The sequence below is a fragment of the Ochotona curzoniae genome, unplaced genomic scaffold (assembly GCF_017591425.1).
Source record: "Ochotona curzoniae isolate NIBS_2020 unplaced genomic scaffold, NIBS_Ocur_1.0 contig_908, whole genome shotgun sequence".
Lineage (NCBI taxonomy): Eukaryota > Metazoa > Chordata > Mammalia > Lagomorpha > Ochotonidae > Ochotona > Ochotona curzoniae.
In genome coordinates, this window is record NW_024466607.1 from 32,790,923 (window position 1) to 32,815,665 (window position 24,743).

Here is a 24,743-nt window from a genome sequence, read left to right on the forward strand (position 1 = left end):
CTCAGTCTACCCTTGTCGTGTTCTCCGCTCCCATCCTGCCTGTTCCGTTACAGTGGGCTGCGAGAGGATCGCCTCGGCAGGACATGGACACCTCTGGTTCAGCCAAGCGCATTTTGCCAGGCTGCCATTTTACCAAGACTCTGGATGAGGAAACACTCTTCCAGCTCATCTTCCCATGAGATTTCTTGAGGTATTTCCGTTTCACTTGTCTTCCTTGGCCAGGATTTCCACCTTCCCTAACTAAAGAGAACTGCACCCCGCATCTCCTTCATTCAGTGCCACTTTCTACCTCAGCCCCTGTTGGATGAAAATGTGTCTCTTCTTCCTTAAACTTCGCAGGTGTTTATTAATATTGCCTTTGCGTGCTAATTACAATTGTCTGCATATTGAGCATATAAAACAACAGTTTAAAACTTTTTTAAAAAAATATATTACTTTGTATCTTCCAGAAAATTCACCTCAGTTTCAGCTGGCACGACACATGAGAACCACACATCTTAGGAAACCTGGGATTCCAAGAGGACATATTTTTATGCCACTTTTCAAAGTCTACTTTGCCTTAATGGCCTATCTCCGCTTTCACTTCATCTTTGCTCTGTTCTCATTTTCCCTTCCGGTTCTGTGTTTTCTTTCTATTAAATCAAAGTATCTGACAGGTACCTGGGTTGGAGTTCCACCTCTGGCTCCTGACTCCAGTCTCCTGCTAATGCAGACCCTAGAGGACAGTGAGTCGATGCTCCATTAACCCGATTCCTGCCACCCACATGGGATAAATGTCAAGTTGAATTCCCAGATGGAATCCTCCTGTTTTTTCGCTTCCACCCTGGCCCAGCCCTGCTGTGGCAGGCAGCTGAGAAGCAACGGCCAATAGGAGAGCACCTGCTTTCTCTCTCTCTCTCTCTCTCTCTCTCTTCCTATACCCACAAATAAATAAAAACAAATAGAAATTTTAAAAGCAGAGTCTTGCTTGCTAAATTTCACTCTAAGTAATATTATGGAACAGCCTAGGTTTGCTGTTATATAATGAAGCACATTAAGCTGCCATCTGCAAAGCCAGCATCCTAGGGGAAAGGGTCTGTGTCCTGCTTGCTCCATTTAGGATCTAGCTCCCCGCTAATGACCTAAAAAGCAGCGAAGCCTGGTCCAAAAGTTTGAGGCCATGTACCCTTATGGGAGACTTGGAAAGAGGTTCCTGGCTCCTGGCTTCTGCCTGGCCCTGCAATGCCCTGTGGTCATCTGGGGAGTGAACCAACAGATCCGTCATCATCTCTCTCTCTCTTTCAAATACATAAATATATCTTTTTAAGAAGAAATGGAAGACTATGTTAAAATGCGAACTACACAGAAGCTGATGACATTCTTATTTCATGTGAAACTGAAGAGCAAAGGACGATGCTGAAGGCCCAGGAGCGAGCTCACAGCGCTGAGCCCTCCCCGACGTCTTCAAGCCTGGAGCCTGGCAAACCACAGGCCCATGGGCCACATCCAATTTACAACCATTGAGCTAAGAATAGTCTTCACTTCTAAAGGATTGGGTGGAAATGAAAATAATACTACTACTTAGTGACAAGTGAAAAGTATGTGAAATTCAAATTTCAGTGTCTGTAAATAAATTTTACTGGAACATAGCCATGCCCATTCATTTACATACCGCCTATGGCTGCCATGCGTTATGCACAGCGCGGTAAGATGACACAGGGCACCAGGCAGATCACAAAACCTAAAAACTCGCTATTAGCTGCTCCACGGGAAAAGATTCACTGAGTCCTGACACAGACAGGGAAATTGGCAAACTCAGACACACACACACGAACTTTTTAAAAAAAATCAAAGAGTTGTTTGTTTCGTGTATCTGAGAGGCAGAAAGACACAGACTGACACAGGCAGAGAGAAATCTTTCCCGGGCAGGTTCGCTCTCCCCGGAAGACGACATCAATGACCAGGACTGGCTCAGCCTGAAGCTGAGAGCAGGGGCCTCAGTGAACAGGTGTCAGAGACCCAGCTCCCTGAGCCACGGGCACTAGCTCCCAGGGTGCACGGCTGGAATCATGGGCCAAACCAGCACTCAAGCTCAGTTGCCACTCTTGTATGAGATGTGGGCCCCAAGCAACATCTTAACCACATTGCCAAATGAAGCTGCTCACCCACCCCAGTTTCTGAATCACCAAAGTTTTCCCAAAATATCACGCAGTAGACATTAAAAAGGGTCCCAGGAGACTCCGGGGGTGCTCAGCACCACAGCCTGGCAATGGAAACTGGACCCCGTTGGATGCACCGACAGCTGGCAACGGGGACCGTCAGGCCTCAGCTTTCACCAGCCTGGGTTCTGGCTGCTGTGATTTCTAACACCGCGCTGCAAACTCTTAACCATCCTAAGGGTAAACCATCCTGATATCTTTTTAAAGCAGCGATATTATTAACAATTAAAAAGCTGTTGCCACTCCACATGCACAATAACTTTCTTATATTTTAATATGCATATCCATAGTCTGATTATAACAGCATGGAGAGATTGACAGGAAATGACTGAGTGTAATGGCTCCAGAGGAGACACTACATTGATCAGTAAATAATACACGTTTCCTGAAACTGTCTAACTGCATATTTACACTTGTCAGCTCGCATGCACGCTGAAGACAGAATTCCTTTTCAAACGTCCATGTACAGACTCTGATGCTGAGTTTCACAATGTTCTTTATCGACAAAAGGCACACTTCTCAGCTATACAAGGCTAAGCTTTAAATTTGAACCACCAGAGAGTGCCACCTGGAGCATTTGCGGCTGCATCCTTAGTATCAAGGTATTTGCAAATGACTAAACAAGGTTAAAACGCGGTTGCAAGTAGCAGGCATCTAGTCCAGAGCTTGCAAGGTGACATGCGCTGCACTGACGACTTCTCACAGCCAGTGAGGAGGACTCTCTCAAAGCTCTCATTTGGCAGAGGAGGAAAGAGAGGCTTAGAGAGAGAGAGAGAGAGAGAGAGAAGAGACTTGGCTCGGGTTTCACTATTAACAGACCTGGGAAGAGGAGAGGAGTTTATCCTTCAAGTTGCAGAGCTGAAGCTCTCCCTTGGCAGGCTATGGGCCGGTGCCTGGAAATCTGTATTTCACATCCTTCCCAGGCAGTCCTGGGAACACAGTCTGAATAACAGAGTCCTAGGGACTTGGCAGGGGAGGAGGAGAAAGACCACAGCGGCGTGGGCTCAAGTTTTCTCTGCTGCCCTCCAACACTGCCTATCGGAGGAGCCGAGAGAGAAAGTACAGGGCCCGTCCGTCTGGTAGCCTCTGGTGCCAATTCCCAGGCTCATCTGTGACACCTCCCATCACATCCCAGGTGAGCGCTCACCTGGGATGTCAGAGAGAGCTCGTATCTCTGGCAAATGACTCCTGGCTGAGGGGCTTACCTTCTGCCCACCCTAAAGGGCCACATCAATCATACTTCTCCAATAATTGAGGGCCGACTGGGATCGGGAGCACAGCGGTGCGGAGAACAGCTCTACCCTGACTCATTCATCAACCTTGAGACCACACAGTGGACTACACAACTCCCTTATCGCCCTTGCCCTCCCACACACATGGTTTTTATGAATCAAGTGATCACAAATATTAAAATATAGAGAAAACAGAAAACGGATCCCACCCAGACCCATTACACAGATTCTCAAATTATCAAGGCTCTGCCCTCACATTTTCTTTCCTTCTGAGTATTTGCAAAGGAAATATCAAATGACTTGTCACTCCCCCACCCCCCCATCATTTAATATGCAACTTTTAAAACCTGGAGAGAAACATTCTGAGATCACGACCTGTGTTGAGAGCCTGGGGACTGTGGGAGCTGCCAGCAGAGCAGGGGCATCTGCTCCCGCTAAGAGGACCTGCAAGCATTCACTGCTGAGCCCAGTGCCATGACCCTGGGAGACTTTTAGACTAAGGAAAAGGCCAGCATGGGAGGGATAAGTGGGGGGAATAAATTACTATCACGGACTCTATAAACATCCTGTTTATCAAGTGTCAGTTTGAAATGAGCTAGATTAGATCTCGTTCATCAAGGTAAATATAAACAAAATCTCTCCTGCCAGAATCACATCTAGATCCCTTAAAAAACCACCCGATCTGGGGCCAGCATTGGGCTACAGCACATGAAGCCACTGCATGCGACGTGAGCATCTCAGAGCAGAGCGCTCATGCAAGGCCCGGCTCCGCTGAGCTACCCAGTTCCTGATCATGGGCCTAGAAAACAGCAGACGACGGCTTCCCAGCACAGGGAAGGAGGCCTGGATGAGGCTGCCAGCTCCTAGCTCGCGGCTCCTAGCTCTGGCCCTGCTGAGACCCAGCCATTGCAGCCATTTGGGGAGAGAACCAATGGACAGAAGATCTCTTTTCTCTTTAATTATCTTTCTGTCTTTCAAATAAATCAAATAAATATTTAGGAGAAAAAAAAACCCACACGGGATCTGCTCAAAAGAAGACGAGGAAGTAGGACGACATTAGGGTTAAATCCAAGAGTGAAACAGGCCTGACCTAGGGGTCCCTTCCACTTCCAGCTCTGGCTTGGTGTCCCAGGCACGGGACTTAAACACAGAGCTTCTGTCTTTTCCACAATGACCCCAGAGCACCAGAATACCCAGAGTGCAGAGACACCACCAGGATTCCATGAGACAGCCACCCCATGAACCCCAAAGCAGAATCAGAAAAATGAGTGGCCAAGGAATGGCTGCCCATGACTGTTCAGTGTCAAAACTACTAAAATCTCATAGGACACCGGAAGACACAAAGATTCTATCTCCTCTCTCATAAGCCTCTATCAACCAACTCGGCGGGAATGTATAGTAGGCACTACCTGAGTGCCACCCCTAACAGGCCACAAGCAGTGTCTGCCCATTCAGTCACCCTGGAAGACAGCCCAGCAATCACCCCACCCTCGGCATGGGGAGCAGGGTTAACCACCAACACATGCATCTACAGTTGCTTCCCCAACTCAGGCTGCCGAGACTGAGACAAATAAAAACATCACACTGAAACAAAATTGAAATGCACATTTGTTACGTGATAGTCTAAACGTGCTCATGGCTCCTCGTTCTTTGGGATGGTGTGTAAAGGATGGCAGTTCTCAGGAGGCAGCTCAACAGCCCCCACACACCTTGCCTGGGAATTTCCTTCTCTCAGCCTCTGTGCGGGACCAAACCAAACAGCTTCAAAAACAACTCGCAATCTAAGTTCCTAGAATTTGACATCACGTGAAGTATAATGGCTAAATGCTTTCCTCCCTGGTACGGTGCTTCAGCATATCGATAAAAACCAAGATTAATATGCAAAAAGGAATTGTAAAGAACCTGGAACATATGTATGCCCCTCCCTTTGAGAAAGAAACCTGCACTCAAGAGTGAAAGTCTGAGCTGGGTTCTCACACCACCACTTCCTCTCATGCACGTGCAAAGACAACAATAGCTGCTTTTTTTCTTTTCCAAAGTTACAGAAATTAAAAAAAAAAAAAAAAAAGATCCTAGCACTGTAACGTTTCAAACTAGACGAAGGGTAGAAAGTAAAGTAGGTATCAAACCAGTCAAATCCACCAAGTACATGTGTCCAAAATGGAATCACCACACAAGCCCCGTCATTGCCAAAGCTGCATGTGGGTCAGAGTCTTCCTTGCATGAAACAGGCTGCGTGTCCACCTGGAGACACGGACTGCCCGGACGCCGCTGTCTTACGTTCTGTGCTGCTTCCACCCGTAGAAACGGTGAGTCTGCAGGCTTTCCTGCAAGGACTCAGGTGAAAGATCTCTGGAAGGCTACATCCACATTGAGGGGGAAGTGATCCATAATGATGTTTGCCTGAGGCACAGGAAGGCACAAAAACAAAGGGAGTTGGGGGGAGAAGACTGGAAAACCAGGAGGACTTCCAGCCAGGGGCGAGGTTAAAGGTCTACAGCTTTGTGGAGTGACATAGCAACAAGAGCCTGTCCACTACCTCCAACGCTTACAGTGACTCTGTACGCCCAGAAAAATCTGTGTAATCCCACAGGGCGCTCAGAGGGGAGCGGAAAATACCTGTAATATAAATGCAGATTACCTTTATTACAAACTTGGATCATATTCTCAATCCTAGACTAATTTCCTATATCATAAAACCTATATTCAATTTTATAAATAGCGTACACCAAGAATCATAAATTCAGTTAATGCAGAAACGTAACAGATTTTTTTTTTTAAATAAAAGTGAGAAAAGGCGATTTCCGAGCAAATGTCTGACAGGACAGAAAGCCTTCTCTCCTTGAAGACGTGTTTTTCCCTCTGACTCGCCCTCCTTGGGGGATGTAACTAGAGAAGAAATAAATTTCACAGCTAATATATAAGAAGTAACATGTTTAACATTATTCAGTGAATTTATATCTACCTGCACCGTATAAATTTATCTCACATAAACTGTCACCTCCAACAGAATTCATTGAAACAATGTTACAGCTTCTGAATTAAATGCAATCTTCTAATTGGAATTTAATCTTGCAATAGTAGTAGGTGGATTTTCTTTTTAAATTGACAAATGGAAGAATTCATTAGTTCGTCTTATAATACTGCCTGAAGAATTTAAAAGTGCATATGACATGGGACCGGGGGAGGACAGGCTGGCCATTGCTGGGAGGAGCGAGCGGGCTGGGGAGGAGGGTGATGGCCCTTTCATCAGCTTCAGAACCACCTGCACTGCTTCCGGCAGGAAAGGATGGACACTCCAGCACCATCTGGAGTTACCACCTAGCTAACATATTCCATTACCTCCGCGTAAATGTCATGTTAATTTCTGATCTTCATCAAGCCAGACAATGGATTCCACCATTGGCCCCTAGCCAATTAGCTTTGTGGAAAATATTCAGCCAATTACATTACATCTATTAGGTTAGGGACTGGGGAGAAGGGCAAAATAAACGCCTCAAAAATACTTCAGAGATAAAATGTAAGTTGACACTGTCTCCGCATGCTGGAGCCCACGTTATACAATCTGATAGGCAGCTGCCAGCACTCATAACAGCTTATTAAATCTAGCCTCTCTTTATGGCACGAGTGAAGATCTGTATTTTTACCAATATTAGGTTCATTGTGTTATGAAAGAGACCAAAATACTTAAGATCATCCGCTCTGGCTTATAAAACTTATTATATAGTTTATTAAATTGTTAAAATTACTTTTCAAAGTCAAAATTTCAGGGACTGGAAATTTAAGCACAACAAAGTGGCTTGGCCACTGATGGGCTGCAGCCCAGGAGAGCCTGCTGGCCAGCTTTCCTGTCCCAAAGCACCTGTCAGCTGCACCCACCTTGTCCCAGAAGCTGTGGAGCCACCACTCTACCCCAAAACCAACGACAAAAAAAAAAAAAAAAAAAAAAAACCAAAAAAACTGACATGGTCCAGCTTTATTTAGAAAAGCAAGGAACTCCCAGTCCTATCAATTGTGAAGTAAGACATAATTTCCCACGTTTTCACCTCCTCTTGGGAAGTCAAAGACTAGGAATTTGATTATGAGAGAGATTAAAGAAGAAACTTTAGGCAAGTAAGGGGAAACGACTCTGGGCAAACATGACATAGCCATGTCATGTGATGCTCAAACTCGAAACAGCACCCACGAGCCAGGGAGAACTGCTCAGCCGGAACAATGCAGGGCCTTAGCAGAGACTCCCAAACAAGCTCACATGTTCAGCATCTACTCAACGCCTCTAAACTCCATGCACATGCAGACTGTAACCTCACGGCTAGCTGCCTACTAAGCATGCAGCGGGCTCAACAATTCCTCGCTCTCGGTGTCCATGAGGCGCACGAGGTAGGCACCAGTAAAACCTATGGCATCAGGGTGGGTGATGCCTTCCTGGTGAGCAGTGGCATTAAAGAACCCAGCACACCCTGAGCCCCGAAGTGTGCAGCCCTCCTTTCCGTTTCCTGTCCCCTACATTAATTTGTTATGCAGGCCTGGCTATCACAATGTAAATCAAGGCCAATACCCGCTGTGTGACCTTAAAAGGTTTGCCACCATAATCTATCTGTGTATTCCATTTCTCTCAAAGTTTCATTTTCTCACAGTTGAGTGAGGCAACTTGCTCTTCTCACCACCTACACTAGTGCCTGACCTGTTCCACCACGAGGACTCTTAACCATGAAATGTTTCACTCAGAGTTTATTTTCAGCCAATTTTGCCAAATTATCATTCATACTGATTAATCTGTGTTTGGCTCAATGAACTGCAAAGTTCTCAAAGGCATATGACTATGAATAAACTTTTGACAATGGAAGGACTAACTAACAGAGACACAATGCATGGAGAGGGGCAATGGCATCATAAAGGGAGAAAATCAGTCCCTGGGGTAAATTCTGGAAGTGTGCCTTAAGGGGAAAGTGAGAAGAGGATTTAAAAAAATCAGAGTAAGTGCTCCAGCTAACAGGGCTTAGGGTACCTCTACTTGCTATAGAATGAAGGGAAGTTTATTACAATCCATTAATTATAAACCACTTGCATATTTAGAAAGACAAAGTATTCAACTGAGTCTAACAATGCATTTTGTCCAACAATAGATCATTTTCATTACAGTTCTTCAGATTGATTTTTCAGATAGTGGGACTTACCCAATTGAAATTATTGAATAAAATGAGCCTCATTTTCAATAAATCCATTCATGTGGTTTTGTTAAATTACATACCACCAATTTTATGATAGCGAGATTGAGTCAGACTCTCTCAATACTGAAAACAGAAATGACAGGCAACCCAAATCCCTGAGTTTGCCGATATTTTAGTACCTTCAGAAGTCTAACCACTGCATGCATTCTCATTTGTATCTAACACCGATCCTAGAGTTTGTTCTTCACTTTACCTGATTCCCCCCCAAAACAGAACTTAACACAGGCCATCTGCTCCTTAACCTACAGACATTTACTCAAGTCTGTCACAGTTGCATGGCAATGCAAAACCACTAAAGAACTGATGGGAACCAAGGGACTGAGCCAAGAGCACCAATTAAAATTATCCAAGACTCCAATACTGAAAATTCCACAACTCCCTTAGCCGGCTCTTTCCATTATGGACTTCCTGCCTTAGGTGCTATTGCTTACTATCTGCCCTAAGGTATGGCCAAAGAAAGAATATGGTGAAGAAGCCACAAGACTCAACCTTTTTCCCCTCTATCTCTGGGCTCCAGCAGAACAAATTGAAAACATCAAGTAGTGTGAGCAAAACACAAGCCAATATGAAAGTGGATCTGAAGGTCAACAGGCTCTTTGAGGATCATCTGGTCCCTGCTATTTAGGTTAGTTGCTTCAATGAGGCCTTTTGAAAAAGATCTATGAAAGTGCAAGCATTTTTCAAAATGACCTCTAGCTATAAAATCTTTGAACACTTGGCCCAAATAGACACTGCATGTTGTACCTTAAACAGATAGTTAACAAAAGAGCTTTACTGAGCTGACTGGGCTGTGCTAATCTCTTTAAGATATGCAAGAAAGGACCAGTGATTGGGAAACAAATAATGAGGATCCATTCCTGACCAAACTCAGTGACTTAGCCACCCCAGCGAGACCCTACAAACCATGACCTGTCGCATGTGTAGACAGAGCAGGTTTAGACAGATAACTTCTCGGGTTCCTCCAATCCACACGCTTTGTCATAAATAGGAACTCGTGGAAGAGAGAGATCAATTTTTCACATGTCAAGCAACTATTCTTTCAACTTCCAAGAAAATATGTTGTTCCCCTATGTTTCTCTCCAGTAAATAAAACCTGTTTCAAAAACAGCTTTACTAAGACAAACAAGGTACATTTCTGACAATGGATTTGACCACTAAGTGCCATTCAATACAAAGCCTGAAACCAAATAATTCCTCCTGAAATCGACCTCATCCTATGACAAAGCCACCACTAAATGATGTCAGTTTTCACCCAAGACATTTGGTCTCAACAGTCATCCTTTCTGATAAAGGCAGGTCACCACTGTGCTATCACTACAAGGAAACCATCCATTTCTAAGGAAAATGAGAGAAACATCAAATGTGTAAAACTGGTATCAAAGAATCAACCTCCCTCTGCCTATCCCTAAAAGTTCAATGAATAAACTATGGTTTTAAAATGCCCAAGAGTTTTTCTTGAGAGCCCAAAATCTCCATGAGCCCTGTCACGAGGGAAGTCCAAACGGGACTCACTGAATGTACAAATGAGACCAAAAAACGTCCTCAATGAGGCCATTATAGTCTTCTTCCATGACAGCTCATGTGATCATTAAGTTTTCCATAATGACACCAAAAGCTGGGACTCATGTGGTTGAGTGTGTGGTCTTGTAATTTTGACAGCGCAGCCTTTGGAATCTTTTCAGAACAAGCACAAAAGTCCAGCCGAGTCGCCCTCTGCTGTTCGTACATCCTGAGATTGCCACCTGAACCACCCAAGGACCACACTGGCAAACAACGGCGGAGTTTGTCCCTTCTTCTAAATACATAATCACTTATCTTCCCTGTGGAGGGGAGGGGCGGGGAAGACTATCCTGATGGAGTTTTAGACTTGTGAGTTATCAGGCAAAGAGCCACCGACACACACTCACCCTGTTGGCTGGCAGGCATCACATCCGCCCGTTCACGGCTGGCAGCAAATCAGAGAAGGGATCGAAGCCCTCACCATGGCTGAAATGGTGCGTCTGGAAACTACAAGTGGCAGCCAAAGCTCCTGGGACACTGCAACACAGAAATAATTTTTTACATATAACCAAGATGTTACTTCTAAAACCACCACTTCCTTACACTTGAAAACAGCAAGGCACACACAGCACTAGAGGTGGGGGAAAACACCACTCAGCCGAGGGTATGCCAAAGCCTCCAGCCCGAGGCTGCCACACAAACCAGAAATGGTGTTTTGAAAGATGCACTTAGCAACCACCTCACCTCTTACACTGAAAAGGCTTTCTATTTACGGTGGACTCTGCAGAAAATGCCTCAAACATTCTAGTATGACAAAAATATTACGTCCTACTAGAGGCGTTCAGATTAGCAACAAGCTGTTTGAACTCAAATCTTCACACAAATGCACGTTCATAGGAAGTAATGCTCTTTTGCAACAGCTGAACATATTCAATCATGATATTAAATTATTTTTAAGCTAACAATGATGATGATGATGGACAGTACAACCAATATAAGAAGCAACCACCATGATTTCTATCCTCCCAAATAACATCCTACAAATGACTGTCAATAACACAAGGAAAATATTCATAGATGCTCGCATCAAGAGAGAATAACCAGTGGCAAATGCCTGGCTCAAAACCAAGCAGCCTGATCCCTGCGCTGTGGTCAATCAGCGTGCATGCAACAAATCAGGATTCCAGGCTCTTTGTGGGCAAGGCCAGGTCCCTTCTGCTTGACGTTTTTGTCTTTCTGACAAACTGTGTGTCTTCTAAATAACCTGGACTATTAACTTTTTTTCAAGCTTCTTGACTAAAATGGGATGTAGGCCCAATTGCCATTCAAGACACATTGTGGAGGCAGGCGTGGCTTCAGTCCTTAACACACCTGAGTTCTCAATACCTGGATCTGAGCCCTAGCTGCAATCCTCATCCATCCCTGCCTACTTAGTCAGGAAGACCCTGCAAGGCAGCAGGTAGTGGTTCCAGAGAGTCCATTGGGTTAAACTCCTAACTCCAGGCTTCAGTCTGGCCTCGTGCTAGCTGCTGTGGGCCTTTGGGGGATGAACCAATAAAGGGGAGATCAATCTGTCTGTCTGTCACTCAAAGAAATAAACGCTTGTTTGGAAAAGACATATTGTGACAGAGAAGTACTATAAGTATTTGGAAAGGTCTCACCCTGGTACAAGTACCCAACCCCATAGCGAGCTGGCACCCTTGGCAGCTGATGGCATCCCGTGAGGCCCCATAGTCAGCTTCCGTTCTTCTGCTGTGGGCACAGGTCTGCCACAGGGGGAAACCTGGCCAAGTGCATTCCACCTCAGTGCCTCTCAAACTGCAATGTGCAGATGCACCCCAGGCTGAGCCTTCCCCACACAGATTCCTGAACCCATTCCCAGTGAGCCTAATTCAGTAGGATGGAAAGGGAGTCTGAGATTCTTCCGTATTTGCAACAAACTACCAAGAATTGGTAACTCAGTCATTCATGGATCTCATTCTGAACCAAACTGACAAAGCCCTGTTGTCCAAGTCAGCAAGCAAATGCAAGAGCCAACCAGCATTTCCAACCAGCATTCTAACCTGTGCCGCCAAAGTTAGAGTCCAAGGCACAAGACAAAAAGGAATGGCCCCACCTAACCCTGTCACTGTACTTTGACATGAACCTCAAACCACAACCCAGTCACTCACTGCAACCAAGGCAGATGCAGTGGTCTTCCTTGTAGTTCAAGCAAGCCAAGGCTTGCCCAGCTTCAAGGTTGGTGGCTTTGCTATTCAGGGCACTGAGATTCCATGACCTACTACCTTTGTGGCACCTTATCCTTAGAAAAGATAAGAAAAGATATCTTAGAGACATAAGCCACTTTAAGAACCTGCCCATCAACTTAACCTAGGTCCCCATGTACCTTCAACCATATCATTCTATTTGCTTACTCAAGAGCCTTTTATATTATTTTTTGTACTTTATTTATCTGTCTTCCTCTTGAGATTATAAGCCGCATGAGAAAAAGGAACTGTTTTGTTCATCACTGTACTCTGAAACTTCAAAAATATGCCTGGCCCATAGCAGGGAACTAATACAAATTCGTTTGAATCAACAAATTCAAAGAATCAATTTTTCTGCATCTTGTGAAAACACCATCCATTTCTCAAATCTCACTAGATACTGTCTTAGGCATGTTCCAAGTTATTTCATTTAACATTATAATCTTTGTTTTTTTTTTTTCTTTAAGATTTATTTGTTGTTTTGGAAAGGTAGATTTATAGAACAGAGAGACAGAAAGAACTTTCATCTGCTAGTTCACACCCCAAATGGCCGCAATGACTGGAGCTGTGCCAACTCGAAGCCAGGAGCTTCTTCCTGGTCTCCCACACAGGTGCAGGGTCCCAAGGCTTTCCCAGGGTCCCATGTTTTCCCAGGTCACAAGCAGGGAGCTGAATGGGAAGTAGAGCAGCTGGGATATGAACCAGAACCTATATGTAGTTCTAGTGTGTGCAAGATGAGGATTTTAGCCACTGAATCATTTGCACTAGGCCCTTAACATTATATTCTTACAGCAAGATTCCCGGAAGATAACATTACTACAAGCTCAATATGCAGGTAAGAAAACTGACACAAAGAGAGTTTTAATAGCCTGACTCTATAGAACTTGTACTCATGAGACTCTTACATTTTTCCTAGCTAATGCAATAATTCAAAATGTTAAGAGCCTATCTTGTGACATAGTTTTTCTGACTTAAGTTTGCTCAGAAAGTGAAGTTCAATGGTGAGGTTCCATGGAAGACTCTAGGCAGAGGTGACGGCTCTAGTAGTTGCATCCCTGCCCCTCTTCTGGGAGTCCTGGGTAGAGCTCCAGGCTCCCAGCTTTGGTCTTAGCAGAGCCCCCAGCTCCTGAAGGTAGCTGAGGAACCAATCAGAGGCTTGGGGAGAACTTGCTGGAACAATCTCTTGCCCTGACTCCTCCCTCTCCCCCTCCAAAAAAAGACGGTGAGGATAGAGAGCCAGGAGATGTCATGCAGGAACTTAATTTCCATTCTCAATGGGAGGAGAATCAAGTGTCTGGCTAAGACATCAGCTGGCCAAACAATGCCCTGACAGTAGGATCTCCAGCGCTGCTTTGCTTGACTGCCAAATGCATTCAAGTAACCAGGTGCACCCAGAAAGAAGGGAAGAATCAACACTGCGGTTTATGGAATATTTTTGTTTTGTTTCTATGTGTATTTTGTTAAGAACTCAACAGATGCAAGATTCAATTCCATCTTCATGGAGTTCTGCAAGTAACAGAAATACTCAGGTCCTCTGAGCTCTAGAAATGAAAAATTCAGCAATGGGAATAAAGAAACATATGAGAAGAGAAGACAGATATCCAAATAAATTATCCAGAATACAACCCAGAGGCAAAAAACTGTCTACCTAGAATAGTAGACCCAGAAAAACTATCTGTCAAAAATGAGGGTGAAATAAGAGCTTTCCAGACAAACAGAAGCTTACCACCTCTCTATAAGGATATTCTAAAGATTTATGACAGATCCAAGAAAAATGATTTCAGGAGGAAGATACTCTGATTTAAGAAAGTGGGGGTGGAGGGGAGGGCAGAGCCAAGGCGAGAGAATGTGTTAGTAAATGGAAAGCGAATGCATAAACAAAGCAAGATACAGGACTCAAGATTGGAGAGAGAACACTGGCAGTGCCACCCCTGGCTTCCTACTTCAATGCAGTCATTTACAAGGTGGCAGTGTCACTCACCCAGGCAGGGCCTGCACACTTGAGGGTGTGCACGTCAGACACCAGCTCCTGATGCAGTCGGCAAAGGCTCAGGGCGCTGGAATGCACTTTTCCACCCTGGAGCCCAGGTCGCTCTGGTGAAGAAGCGAGGAGGACCAGAGGAGAGCCAGGGATCCAGGGAGGCCCCTGGGGGCCCAGCGCTGGGCAGCTCAGCAAGCCTTTGTTCTTCACTTCTCTACAGCCCTGGGAACACCTTGGCCCAGAAGGCCAGCAGTGGCCCTGTCTCAAGCCTGCTAATCAGGAACTGCAATAAATTAAAAGCCCATTAAAATATTTTAGAGAAAAGCCTAGAAGTGCTGAAACATTAATTGTGCCATATTCAATCTGTTTTCCTAGAGATCTGAAAAGCCAGATTACCATCTTGGGGGTCATTAGAAAGAATCAGCCTTTTCTCCTTTTTCAATTTACATATTTAAAAATGCATACATTCTGGCAGTGGCTACTAAAGTCCTTTCCAAGGCCTTCCAAGGCTTGTAGCTGCTCCAAATGCCACAGTCTAGCCAGGGAGAAACGAGTCTGGGTGCCACAGGGGCCTGCTTTGTTTTGGAAGCAAGGGAACCAAAAGCCCAGGGCCTGCGGTTGCAAAACAGCTCCGGGAAAACAGGTAGAGGCAGTAACAACACAACGGGGCTGTTTTCTTGTTTTGTTCTCCCCTGTTTATTTTTCCCTGAAGCAATCCCTGCTCAGTACAAAAGTCTGCAGGGAGCTGGCAAGAGCAGCTGTGGTTCCCTGAGGCCAGGACCTAGCAATCAAGTTGTTTACCAAACACTGCCAGGCACCAGAAAAACAACAACAGCCCAGGCAGCATTTGCATCTATTTTTTCAAATGTCTGCTGCCTGCCCTGGAACTGCCCTGGGTGGCTGAAAAGAGAACTTGGAAAAAGAAAGGAATGAACTGCACTAAGGATGCCTCCCTCTGCCTCAATCTGATCTGTTTTTCCACTTCCTCCTAAGAATGTCTGGCCCGTGAAGGCAGACTCCAGGGCCTGAGCGATGTCAAGCGGTGGGCCCTGCAGAGACGCCTTTCCAGGTACCAGGACCAGCCAAGCAAACTCTGACACCCAGGAGCAAGTCCTCAATCCTCAGAGACTTCACACAGGACAGACTACTGGGGTCATTCCCTCTACTTTCAGGACACCACAGACCTAAGGATCTGGGGGACTAAGAATTTCTATCAAGGACTCAGTTTGATGCCAGTGTTCCTGGTCCCAGCACTCATTGTGCAAACCACTGTTGCAAAGCTTTAGGACTCCTCCACCAGCAGATCTGGAAGGTGTCCCAACTGATCTCTACTGTGGCTTACCTGGCTAGGGATGGCCATGTCAGGTGCAGAGGCCTTCCCAGAACAAAACTGAGAGAACATGTTTCCATCTGCTTCTCCACAGGCCCAGCCCGCCATGTCCCACCCTGAGCTTAGTCCTGCCAATCTGCCCGCTGGCTTCCTGTTGCTTCAATCAATGAGAGACCCCGTCTCAGAGGTCAGAGTGTGTGGGGCAGCCATTTCTCCGACTCCCCTTAGCCACGGTCACTGCAGAGTGAGTCCCTCTTTGCCAAGAGCCAGGCAGCCATCTCCACTTAGCCCTTCTCTCCGTAGCTTCCTTCCAGTCACCACCAACCCTTCCCTAAAGGGCCAGGGAGGCAAAAACAAAAACAAAAACACCTCAGGGCACCCCATGCAGCAGTCAAATCAAGTGGATATCTCACGGCTTTAGTATGTTGCAGTGGGAATTCTAAATTTGTATATGATATGAATATAATGCACCACACACACACATACATGTCCACAATAAGAACATGCAGGTACTATGAACATCTTCACAGATGTCCCCAGATCAGCTAAAAAAAACACTGGTCACAAGCCTCAGGGATCAAAGTCCTTGATCATACAAGCGAAACAGAGCTTCTCATAGGAAGAGAGGGCCCCCTTTGCTCACCCGTTACACAACCTAACAAGAAAGAGTGCACTGGTGAGAGCTTCAACCCTTCTCTAATTTACTAACTTGGTTTCTTTTGTTGCAAATGGCACCAAAATAGACAGGGAACAGAAGTGGGCGGAGCAGACTCCATCACCACCTCCTGTGAATAACTTTCTGACAAGGCTGAACCCAGTTCAAAAAGCACCTCAGCTGCAAAAAAAAAAAAAAAAAAAAAGGGCATGTGTTGTCAGCTCACCAACAAAACACCAATCTGAATTGATTAATATGAGGACCTGTTTTAAAAATAACAACAACAACTCAAGTGCATCCTAAAAAGACATCTGTCTAGGGACCAGTGCCCTGGCATAGCACGTTAAACTTTCACATGTGGCACCAGCATCCCATATACACACTGATTCAAGTCCCAGCCACTCCAGTCCTCCAAAAATGCACCTGGGAAAGCAGGAGCAGAAGGCCCAAGAGCTTGAGCCCCTGCACCCGTGTGGGAGAAAACCCATGTCAGAAAAAGTTCCTGGCTTCGGACTGGCCCATCTGGTGAGCGGACCAGCTGATGGAAGATCTCGTCTCTCCCTTTCTCTGTGTAACTCTGCATTTCAAACAAAGAGAGCGATCTTCAAATGGGTCACCACACCAAGGTCTGTGGCTTCATCAGACTTGCTGGACTGTCTTTTGATTAGGTTCCCTAGAACAAACCACTATGCTTGCACTAGGTAAGACTGTATTCAGTTGAACAGAGGCCTTAACTGGTGTGAAGGCTCAAAAACAAGTTTTTTTTTAAATAATCTCACCAGATTAATTAGCGCACACAGGGAATATGATTTCCATGTAATTACTTTTCTAGCTCACTGACACTCAACCAGAAACCTTTCGGGTTTGTTTATTACTCCCTTTTACAAGAAAAATCTTTGGAACATTCCATTCCAAACTTGCAGGCTGAGGTGTTCTTGTAGTGGCATCCGTCTTCCCACCCTCCTTCCCCCACCTCCACCTGTGTCCAAACCCTGCTATAGCAAACAGTGGACTCACCATGAACTCACCCCTCGTTATCACAACCGCTCACTGGGGGTGAGACAAACCACGTCCTGACCCCTCTGAACACCCCAGAACCCCTCTACTGTGTTGAGGAAATATCACTCCTTCATTATCAAATGCACCTCTCCCTTGCACCCTCCATCCCTTACCCACTTCTTTTTAAGATTCACTTATTTTTATTTGGAAGGCAGAACCACAGACAGAAGGAAAGACAGAGAGAAAGATCTTCCACCTGCTAGTTTCACTCCTCAAACAGCAACAACAGCCAGAGCTAAGTTGATTCAAAGCCAGGAGCCAGGGGCTTCCTCTGGGTCTCCCATGTGGGAAAAGGGACCAAAGGACAGGACTTGAGTCATCCTCCACTGGTTTCCCAAGTCATAAGCCAAGAACTGGATTTGACGTGGAGCTGCCAGGACACGAACCAGTGCCCATATGGGACGCCAGCATTATAGATCGAGGATTATCCCACTACACCACTGCACCACCCAACTGCTTGACAAATCTGAAAACTGGCCGTATCCTCAGGGTACCCCACCCCCTTTTCCAGAAGCTACTGACTCCACACCCTGCAACGTGAGGAGGTCAATAGGGAAGTAGTGGCCTACCTTCCCTTCCTCCAGTAGAGCTCAGTTACTGCTCTGCCTACAGCCCCTCTGTTATCAAGTGTGCTTACAGAACCCACCATGATCCTCAGTCACTGCATGCTCCCTCAAAACCCGCCCCCATGGACACACAGGATGGACACAAAACAACCACGGACATGCAGAATGGAATGACTGTTCCCAGCCTAGCCTCATAGCTTTTCATTCTACCACAAGGAGGCCTTTGGACACTCGCTGAGAAATTCTGGTAATTGATTCACAATGTCTGTCCAATTCCTCCAGTGTGGTCACTTTTACTATCCAGGTCCTTCCAACAGCTTGGCCAAGGTTTACAGCTGGTCTGGGAGGGATAAGGCACTGAAAAAAATACAGTTACTGAATTACTGTTATATGCTTGGCTATCTTAACTTCCTCAGTCAAAAAGCTTCCACCGCATTCCAGAGGCAGCACAGCAAGTCACCGAGGGACCTGGCCTTTTTAAGAGACTTCCTGGGTTCACCCCTTGCTCTGTTACTTGAGAGAAGTGACCTTGACCTGAAGAGTAGAAAAATACTTATTTTACAAGGAAGGATCTATATTACCTGCCAATGAATGATTCTTCTTCCTTCATCTACACTTGGGGGTCTGGTCAAACCACGGTCTCATTATTCCTTAGAAATATCCCATCGTTGAGACCTTGCCTTTCAGGATGCTCCTCGGCAAACAGCACATACTCCTCAGAGCCACTTTTCACTGGGTCCTTGGCCTGCACTTGGTCCTGAACTGCACAGCACACAGCCCTTCAATACCATCTCAAGTTCACGACTCCTGCATCCTCCACCTCCTTTCATCACCCTCGTTCTCTGAAAACATCCTCACTGCACTCAAGATGTCCGTATGTTTCCTACTGATGTCCGCTCTAAGTACTGAGTTCCTTCATAGGAGTTGAGAGCAGGGAGGCGGGGAGCTGAGCAGGACTCAGATTTCATCTCCTAGACACCATAACTACAGCGCCCGGGAAGCGGAAAGTCATTATGTGTGACGCTAATCCGAGGCTCTTCTGGGGCCAGGGATAGTTCCCATAAGCCTACTTGGCACCCCGTCTCTAACAAGCTTATATTCAAGCATCATGGGAACCCTGGGCTCAGGTTCGCAAATCCCTTCTGCTCATGGTTCCATTCAACCGTACAAGATGCAAAGCTGCCATTCTCCCTGGAAATCTGGTGGAGCTGATCCCATAGGTCTCATGCGAGGCTGGCCTCTTGCTGGCAGGGAGGGTGGTGGCCCTGTCCCTGTGGCCCAGGGGAGCCTCAGCAGCTCCCTGGAAGGACAGGCACGTGCACAGGTAGCTGGCTGCCATCTGGGTTCTCCATAAGGCTTTGGTGGTAAACATGTTTACTTCCTTGGGATTGGCTGGGTTTATCAGGATCAAGTATTTTGTTTTGAGTGTTGCTCTATAAACATGTTTACTTTGAGGGGAGAGCTTTTGTGATCGCTGGCACACTTGTTTTTCACATTTTTAAATTCAAAACATATTTTTCATCGCCTGTGGTAAACAATTCAAGGTGATAAACAGATCATATTGTCTCATCACCAGACAGGAGAGGTTGCCCGTGTCTATACGTTCAAAGGCTTGAGCCGGGCTGTGGAAGCCAGAGCTCTCCACGGGAGAAGAGGTCAACACAGCGACGGCAGGTCCTGCAGAAGTGGGCAGCACACCTATTCCACAAGCTCCCCACCACGAACACCCTGTGAGAAGCCAACCCCAATGAGACCAGGGGTCACCGTGTCATCTCATAAGCTCCTCTTTCCTGCGAAAAGTTAACATTATATAACTAGCTTGGCACAAGCGCTGATTTGGGAGGAGAAGGGACAAAACATGTTTCAAAGACTAAAAAAATCCAAGTAGGGTTCCGTATTAGCCACAATTCTTTTGACCTGTTTTCTGGGATTTTTTTTTTTTTTTGCCAGCTTTTCAATTAGAATAAAAGGTAGTAGTTTTGAATATATAACCAAAGAGTCTTCCTCTGCATTCATGGAAAATGAAGACAATCAGGAATTATCAGAAGGCATGTAAAAGGAAAATACCTGCTTTGGTTTGAACAGGATTCCACTCCCTTACTCTGCACACATATTTAAACCCTTAAGTCTCATGCTAACAGGTAGTGGCTGGTGAATTAAAGGCGGACAGTAGGCCCACTGGGAGGCCTTTGGGTCGCTGGGTGTTTGTTCTTCAGACAGTTGATTATGCAAGCAGAGCATGCGCCTGTCGCCCTGATGCCAGGCTCAACACGTGACTGTCCCTTCACACCTGCTCCGCTGCCACTACCATCAGGACCCCGATCTTGGATTGTGAGCTGAAAAAAAACCTTCCTTCCTAAGATGTTCCTCCGGGGTATTTTACTTAAAATAACTGAAAGCTGACCATTTTGTTATCTTTTGAGATTATCCACGGTCCTTACGGTTGAATTTTAAAAAGCCATCAAACAGCTGTTCATGGAACTAAGTATGAAATCTCATTGGAGATGAACTAAATCTCTTTCTAGAAAGTTATCTGTCCCAACACACCATGCAGAAACAAAAACCACCTTACCACTTTCACCTCTGAAGTTAACCATGAATGACTTATGACTGGGTTACATCCTGATAAACCTGGCATAAGCTGAAAATATTATAAATAAAACCTGAATCAAACCCACCTCACCACACATAACTGAGTGACACCGAGCCCTGAAGGACATCAGTTCCTTCCTCTCCTGACAGTGGGGCTGAGTGGGGGCTGTGGCAACAGATGCTGCCCAGTGTAACAAAAGAGTAGAAACTGTTCCAATATGACTGGCTTGGCAAAGATCAATCTGAAGGCATTAGTCTTATGCACCATTCCAATCTGAAAGGCATGTTCAACCACTGTAGACTTCAATCTGCACTAAAACATATAATATGAGGATACTTCAAACATTCCATGGCAAATGGAATCAATAGGGGCCAGCACACTGGCTCAACTGACTAGTCTTCTACCTCCAAGTGTGGCATCCCATATGGGAACCAGTTCATATCCAAGCTGCTCCACTTCCCATCTAGCTCCATGCTTGAAGCCCGGGAAAGCAGGGAGAATGGCCCAAAAGCCTTGGGAACCTGCACCCGCATGGAAGACCCAAGGAAGCTCCTGGATCCTGGCTTTGGATCAGCTCAGTACTGGCCACTGGGGTCATTTAGGGAGTGAACTAGCAGATGCAAGATCTTTCTCTCTGTAAATCTGCCTTTCCAATGAAAATAAATAAACCTTTGAAAAAATAGAATAGGGGCCCGGCGCGGTGGTGCAGTGGTTAAGGTCCTCACCTTGCACGCCCGGGATCCCATATGGGCGCTGGTTCTATCCCAGCAGCCCCGCTTCCCATCCAGCTCCCTGCCTGTGGCCTGGGAAAGCAGTCGAGGACGGCCCAAAGCCTTGGGACCCTGCACCTGCATGGGAGACCCGGAAGAGGCTCCTGGCTTCGGACCGGCATAGTATTGGCCATTGCGCTCACTTGGGGAGTGAATCATCGGACAGAAGATCTTCCTCTCTGTCTTACCTCTCTGTATATCCGCCTTTCCAATAAAAAAAATAATAATAAAAATAAATCTTAAAAAAATAAATAAATAAAATAAAAAATAGAATAAGAAGATAATTTGGATACAAAAGACTTAAAGATCCATGTCAAAACTCCTTTAAAAAAATAATAATACACATTTTCCATGAACTTTTCAAAGAATCACAATACTCCTGAACACCAAATGGTCTTACGGATTTATGTTCAAGTCAAAAACAGAAATAACAGCAGCAATAATCACCAATGCATTCTCCACATAAACAAAATACAATGAAGATTGCGGTACCACTGTGTGATGCACACCATCAGTTTCCAAACCAGACTTTCATATGCGGTATGGCACTTTCAGAAGGGGGTGATGTCCAAAGGCATAATGACCCTGTCAGGTATCTTACCCGTTATTTAAATGGAACATTTGTAGAACACCCAGACATCAGAGGACAAACATACTAAACAGATTTATTTCCCAACATTTTCACAGGCTTTAGGGATACACAGGACACTGGGATCAGAAGAAATAGCCAATGACATCTGAAAGCAGCCACCATCCAGATATTCAAACTCTCCAATTAAGAGGGAAGAGGAAAATAAATAGCATCTACATGTTTATCTAAAGACTCACTAGCTCGATTGGAAAGTAAGGAGGGAGGAAAGAAGGAAGACAATGGATGAACACAATGCTTGCCACAGTTGGGCTGGGCCAGACAGAAGCCAGCACTCAGGACCTCCATCCAGGTCTCCCGCAAGAGTGGCAGGAACCCAAGTCTTTGAGTCTCTACCTGCTACTTCCCAGGCATGTGAACAGGAGTGAATGGGAACAGAGGCAGGACTCGCTCCCAGGCACTCTGAGAAGAGGCGCAGGCATCTCAGGCTTCCGCGGAAGGAACCACACCACAACTCCTGCCTATCTGGAGAAGTGTCAGCAGTAAGTCCAGAGGGGCGGGCACACAGGCAGCAACAGAAAGACCAGCTTTGCCCATCTTTACCAACAACATTTTCAGACACTTTGCAAATCAGCCATCTTCCCAGAGCCTGAGGTTCTCTCGCTATAAAGTGACAACATTCAATCTCATCTCTTTAAGCATGACTGTGCTGTAACTGCCTGTCTCAGGGGTGAATTGGGGATTCAGGCTCCGTCAATAGGATGCTGAGGATGCTTCTGAATGACCTACCAGGGAATCCAGGCTCCCAAGATTTCAAGTACACATAGCATTGGTCAGTGTCCAGTCACAAAGCAAACTTTCCAGCATGTAGCTGTTATGAGCCGACAAGTGATTCAGCAGAGAAAAGGTGACCCATCGGTCATCTTCATCTAATCCAGTACCTCGAAATATTATTTCCTCAACCCATGAAACCAAAGGGCATGACTAACGAAATGACTGAAGAACTTTCAATTCTTAGCAAGTTAAAAAAACAAAAGCAGCAGAATAGTAAGCAGATAAGAAAATAACTGGGACAGTATTGCCCAATGACTGAGGGGCACATTTCCTTCTGAGAGAAAGAAAAATGCCATGCCAGGGTACTCAGCAATGTCCCAGCGGCTGAGGACGGAGCGAGGATGACAACGCTCCCATGCAGTCAAGGCGTCAGAGAGCAGAGGTCAGACGGCTGCCGGGAATGTAAGAAACATGACGACCCTGGCCTTGCACCCTGGCGTCTCTTTGGGTACACTGCCCTGGATACAGCTCATCCTAGGACCACTAATGTGTGGTGAACCCTGCCTGCCCAGCCCACCAGGCACTCTGCACCCAGCAGGTACCTACCGCCAGCCTCTTGTTGAGCTTTCCAGGTATAGCCCAAATCAACACTGCTCTCTTGCAAGTGGGAGGGGGGAAGGCCTTCACGCAAGGCCACGGGGAGTAGGTGGTCGAAGCCACATGCCTCCAATCGCACCCAGTACTTCACATGAGTACTACTGAGCAGCGCTTTCCCAACACACAGGAAACGCGAGGACGCCTGGAAAGGCTCCCGGGAGAGAGCCAAACTGGGAACCCAAGGATTATAATTCTATTTGGAGCTCCACGATGCCTCCCACAGTCTAAATCCCTTGGCTTCTACAGTGAAGTCAGACAGATCCTGGGAAGTAGGGCAGGCAGGAGCCAAGGCAGCTCCGGCAGGGCAACAGGACATCCCCCTGGATCCAGGAGAGAGGAAGTGGGGCTCACATTGACTGAGGGGGTTCACACTCTACCTTCCCATCCGTTTTGCCAAGTACCAAGCTTCCCCAGCCTCTCAGTCCCTTCACTTCCATGGGTGCTGCCCCCCTTCACCATCACAAATGCCACCTGTCTGAAATCTGATGATGAGATTATCACTTCCACCTGCAAATCTCTCCACTGAAATGAAATCAAGCATTTTGGACAACAGTGGTTGGGGGGTGGGAGCCCTGTTTCTGCCAAGGGTCATTTGGACATTTATTGCCTCGTTCATGGGTCACACCAAAGTCCCAACTTAAAGACTTGCCTGCTGTTGCATCTACTGCACTCTGAGTCCTGTGGCTGCCTTGGCAGGGGCTGACCAGATGACTTCATTGGCTTTTCACGGCCCATAGAGCAGGTGTTGCCCACCCTACTTTGAGAGTCCCCGCTCTGATTCAGTGGCGCTCAGAGAGGTAGGGCTGAGGACGCCCTAACACAGTGTGCTTGCAGTTAGAAGTTAGACGGCAAGGCTCCACACCATCCGAGGACACCAACAACAGCTGCCTCCCAGGGCATGCGTGATCAGCTGCTAGGTGTATTCTGCAGATTATCCTGCTGTGAAGCTCAAAGGAGAGGGCGGTCACCTCCAATGCACGGTATCCCACGTGACAGACTCTCCGCTCAGTGCTAGTTCTCAATTGCTTCTACCTGGGGTGCAATCCCAGCTACACTCCTCCTGAGACAAGAAGTTCAGGGTCTCCGAACCTCAATTGTCTCAGCTGCACAATGCAGGCACTAACTGTTCCCACACAACCAGCAGTCTGAAGAGGAAGTGGGTAACATGCTGTAAGTAGAGTCACTGCATCCCCAGTTGGCCACGGCCTGTAATGCGGACAGCACACCATCCCCATCCTCTGTTATCCCTACACCAGCTCGTCCTCCTGTGCCTGCCCAAAGCCCCAGCACTTCTCTCCCTCCCAATAAGCCGGGAGCAAAACCAAATAGCATCTCCCTCTCTGCCCTTCCTCCAAATTAGCC

The 24,743-nt window shown here is 46.3% G+C and overlaps 2 protein-coding genes across 3 annotated transcripts in view; both read right to left on the reverse strand.

The window, feature by feature from the left end:
* The window catches only part of FOXP1 (forkhead box P1), a 493,878-nt gene extending 483,237 nt beyond the window's left edge, over positions 1 to 10,641 (reverse strand). The window contains exon 1 of the mRNA XM_040994813.1: positions 10,569 to 10,641. The gene's annotated coding sequence lies outside the window, so the exon portion shown is untranslated. The remainder of the gene's footprint in view (positions 1 to 10,568) is intronic.
* The window catches only part of EIF4E3 (eukaryotic translation initiation factor 4E family member 3), a 223,770-nt gene continuing 204,773 nt past the window's right edge, over positions 5,747 to 24,743 (reverse strand). The window contains exon 7 of one of the 2 annotated variants that reach the window (XM_040994819.1): positions 5,747 to 10,698. In XM_040994819.1, the coding sequence (XP_040850753.1) occupies positions 10,601 to 10,698 (98 nt within the window). In that variant the 3' untranslated portion in view covers positions 5,747 to 10,600. The remainder of the gene's footprint in view (positions 10,699 to 24,743) is intronic. The other variant, XM_040994816.1, reaches the window with a different exon arrangement.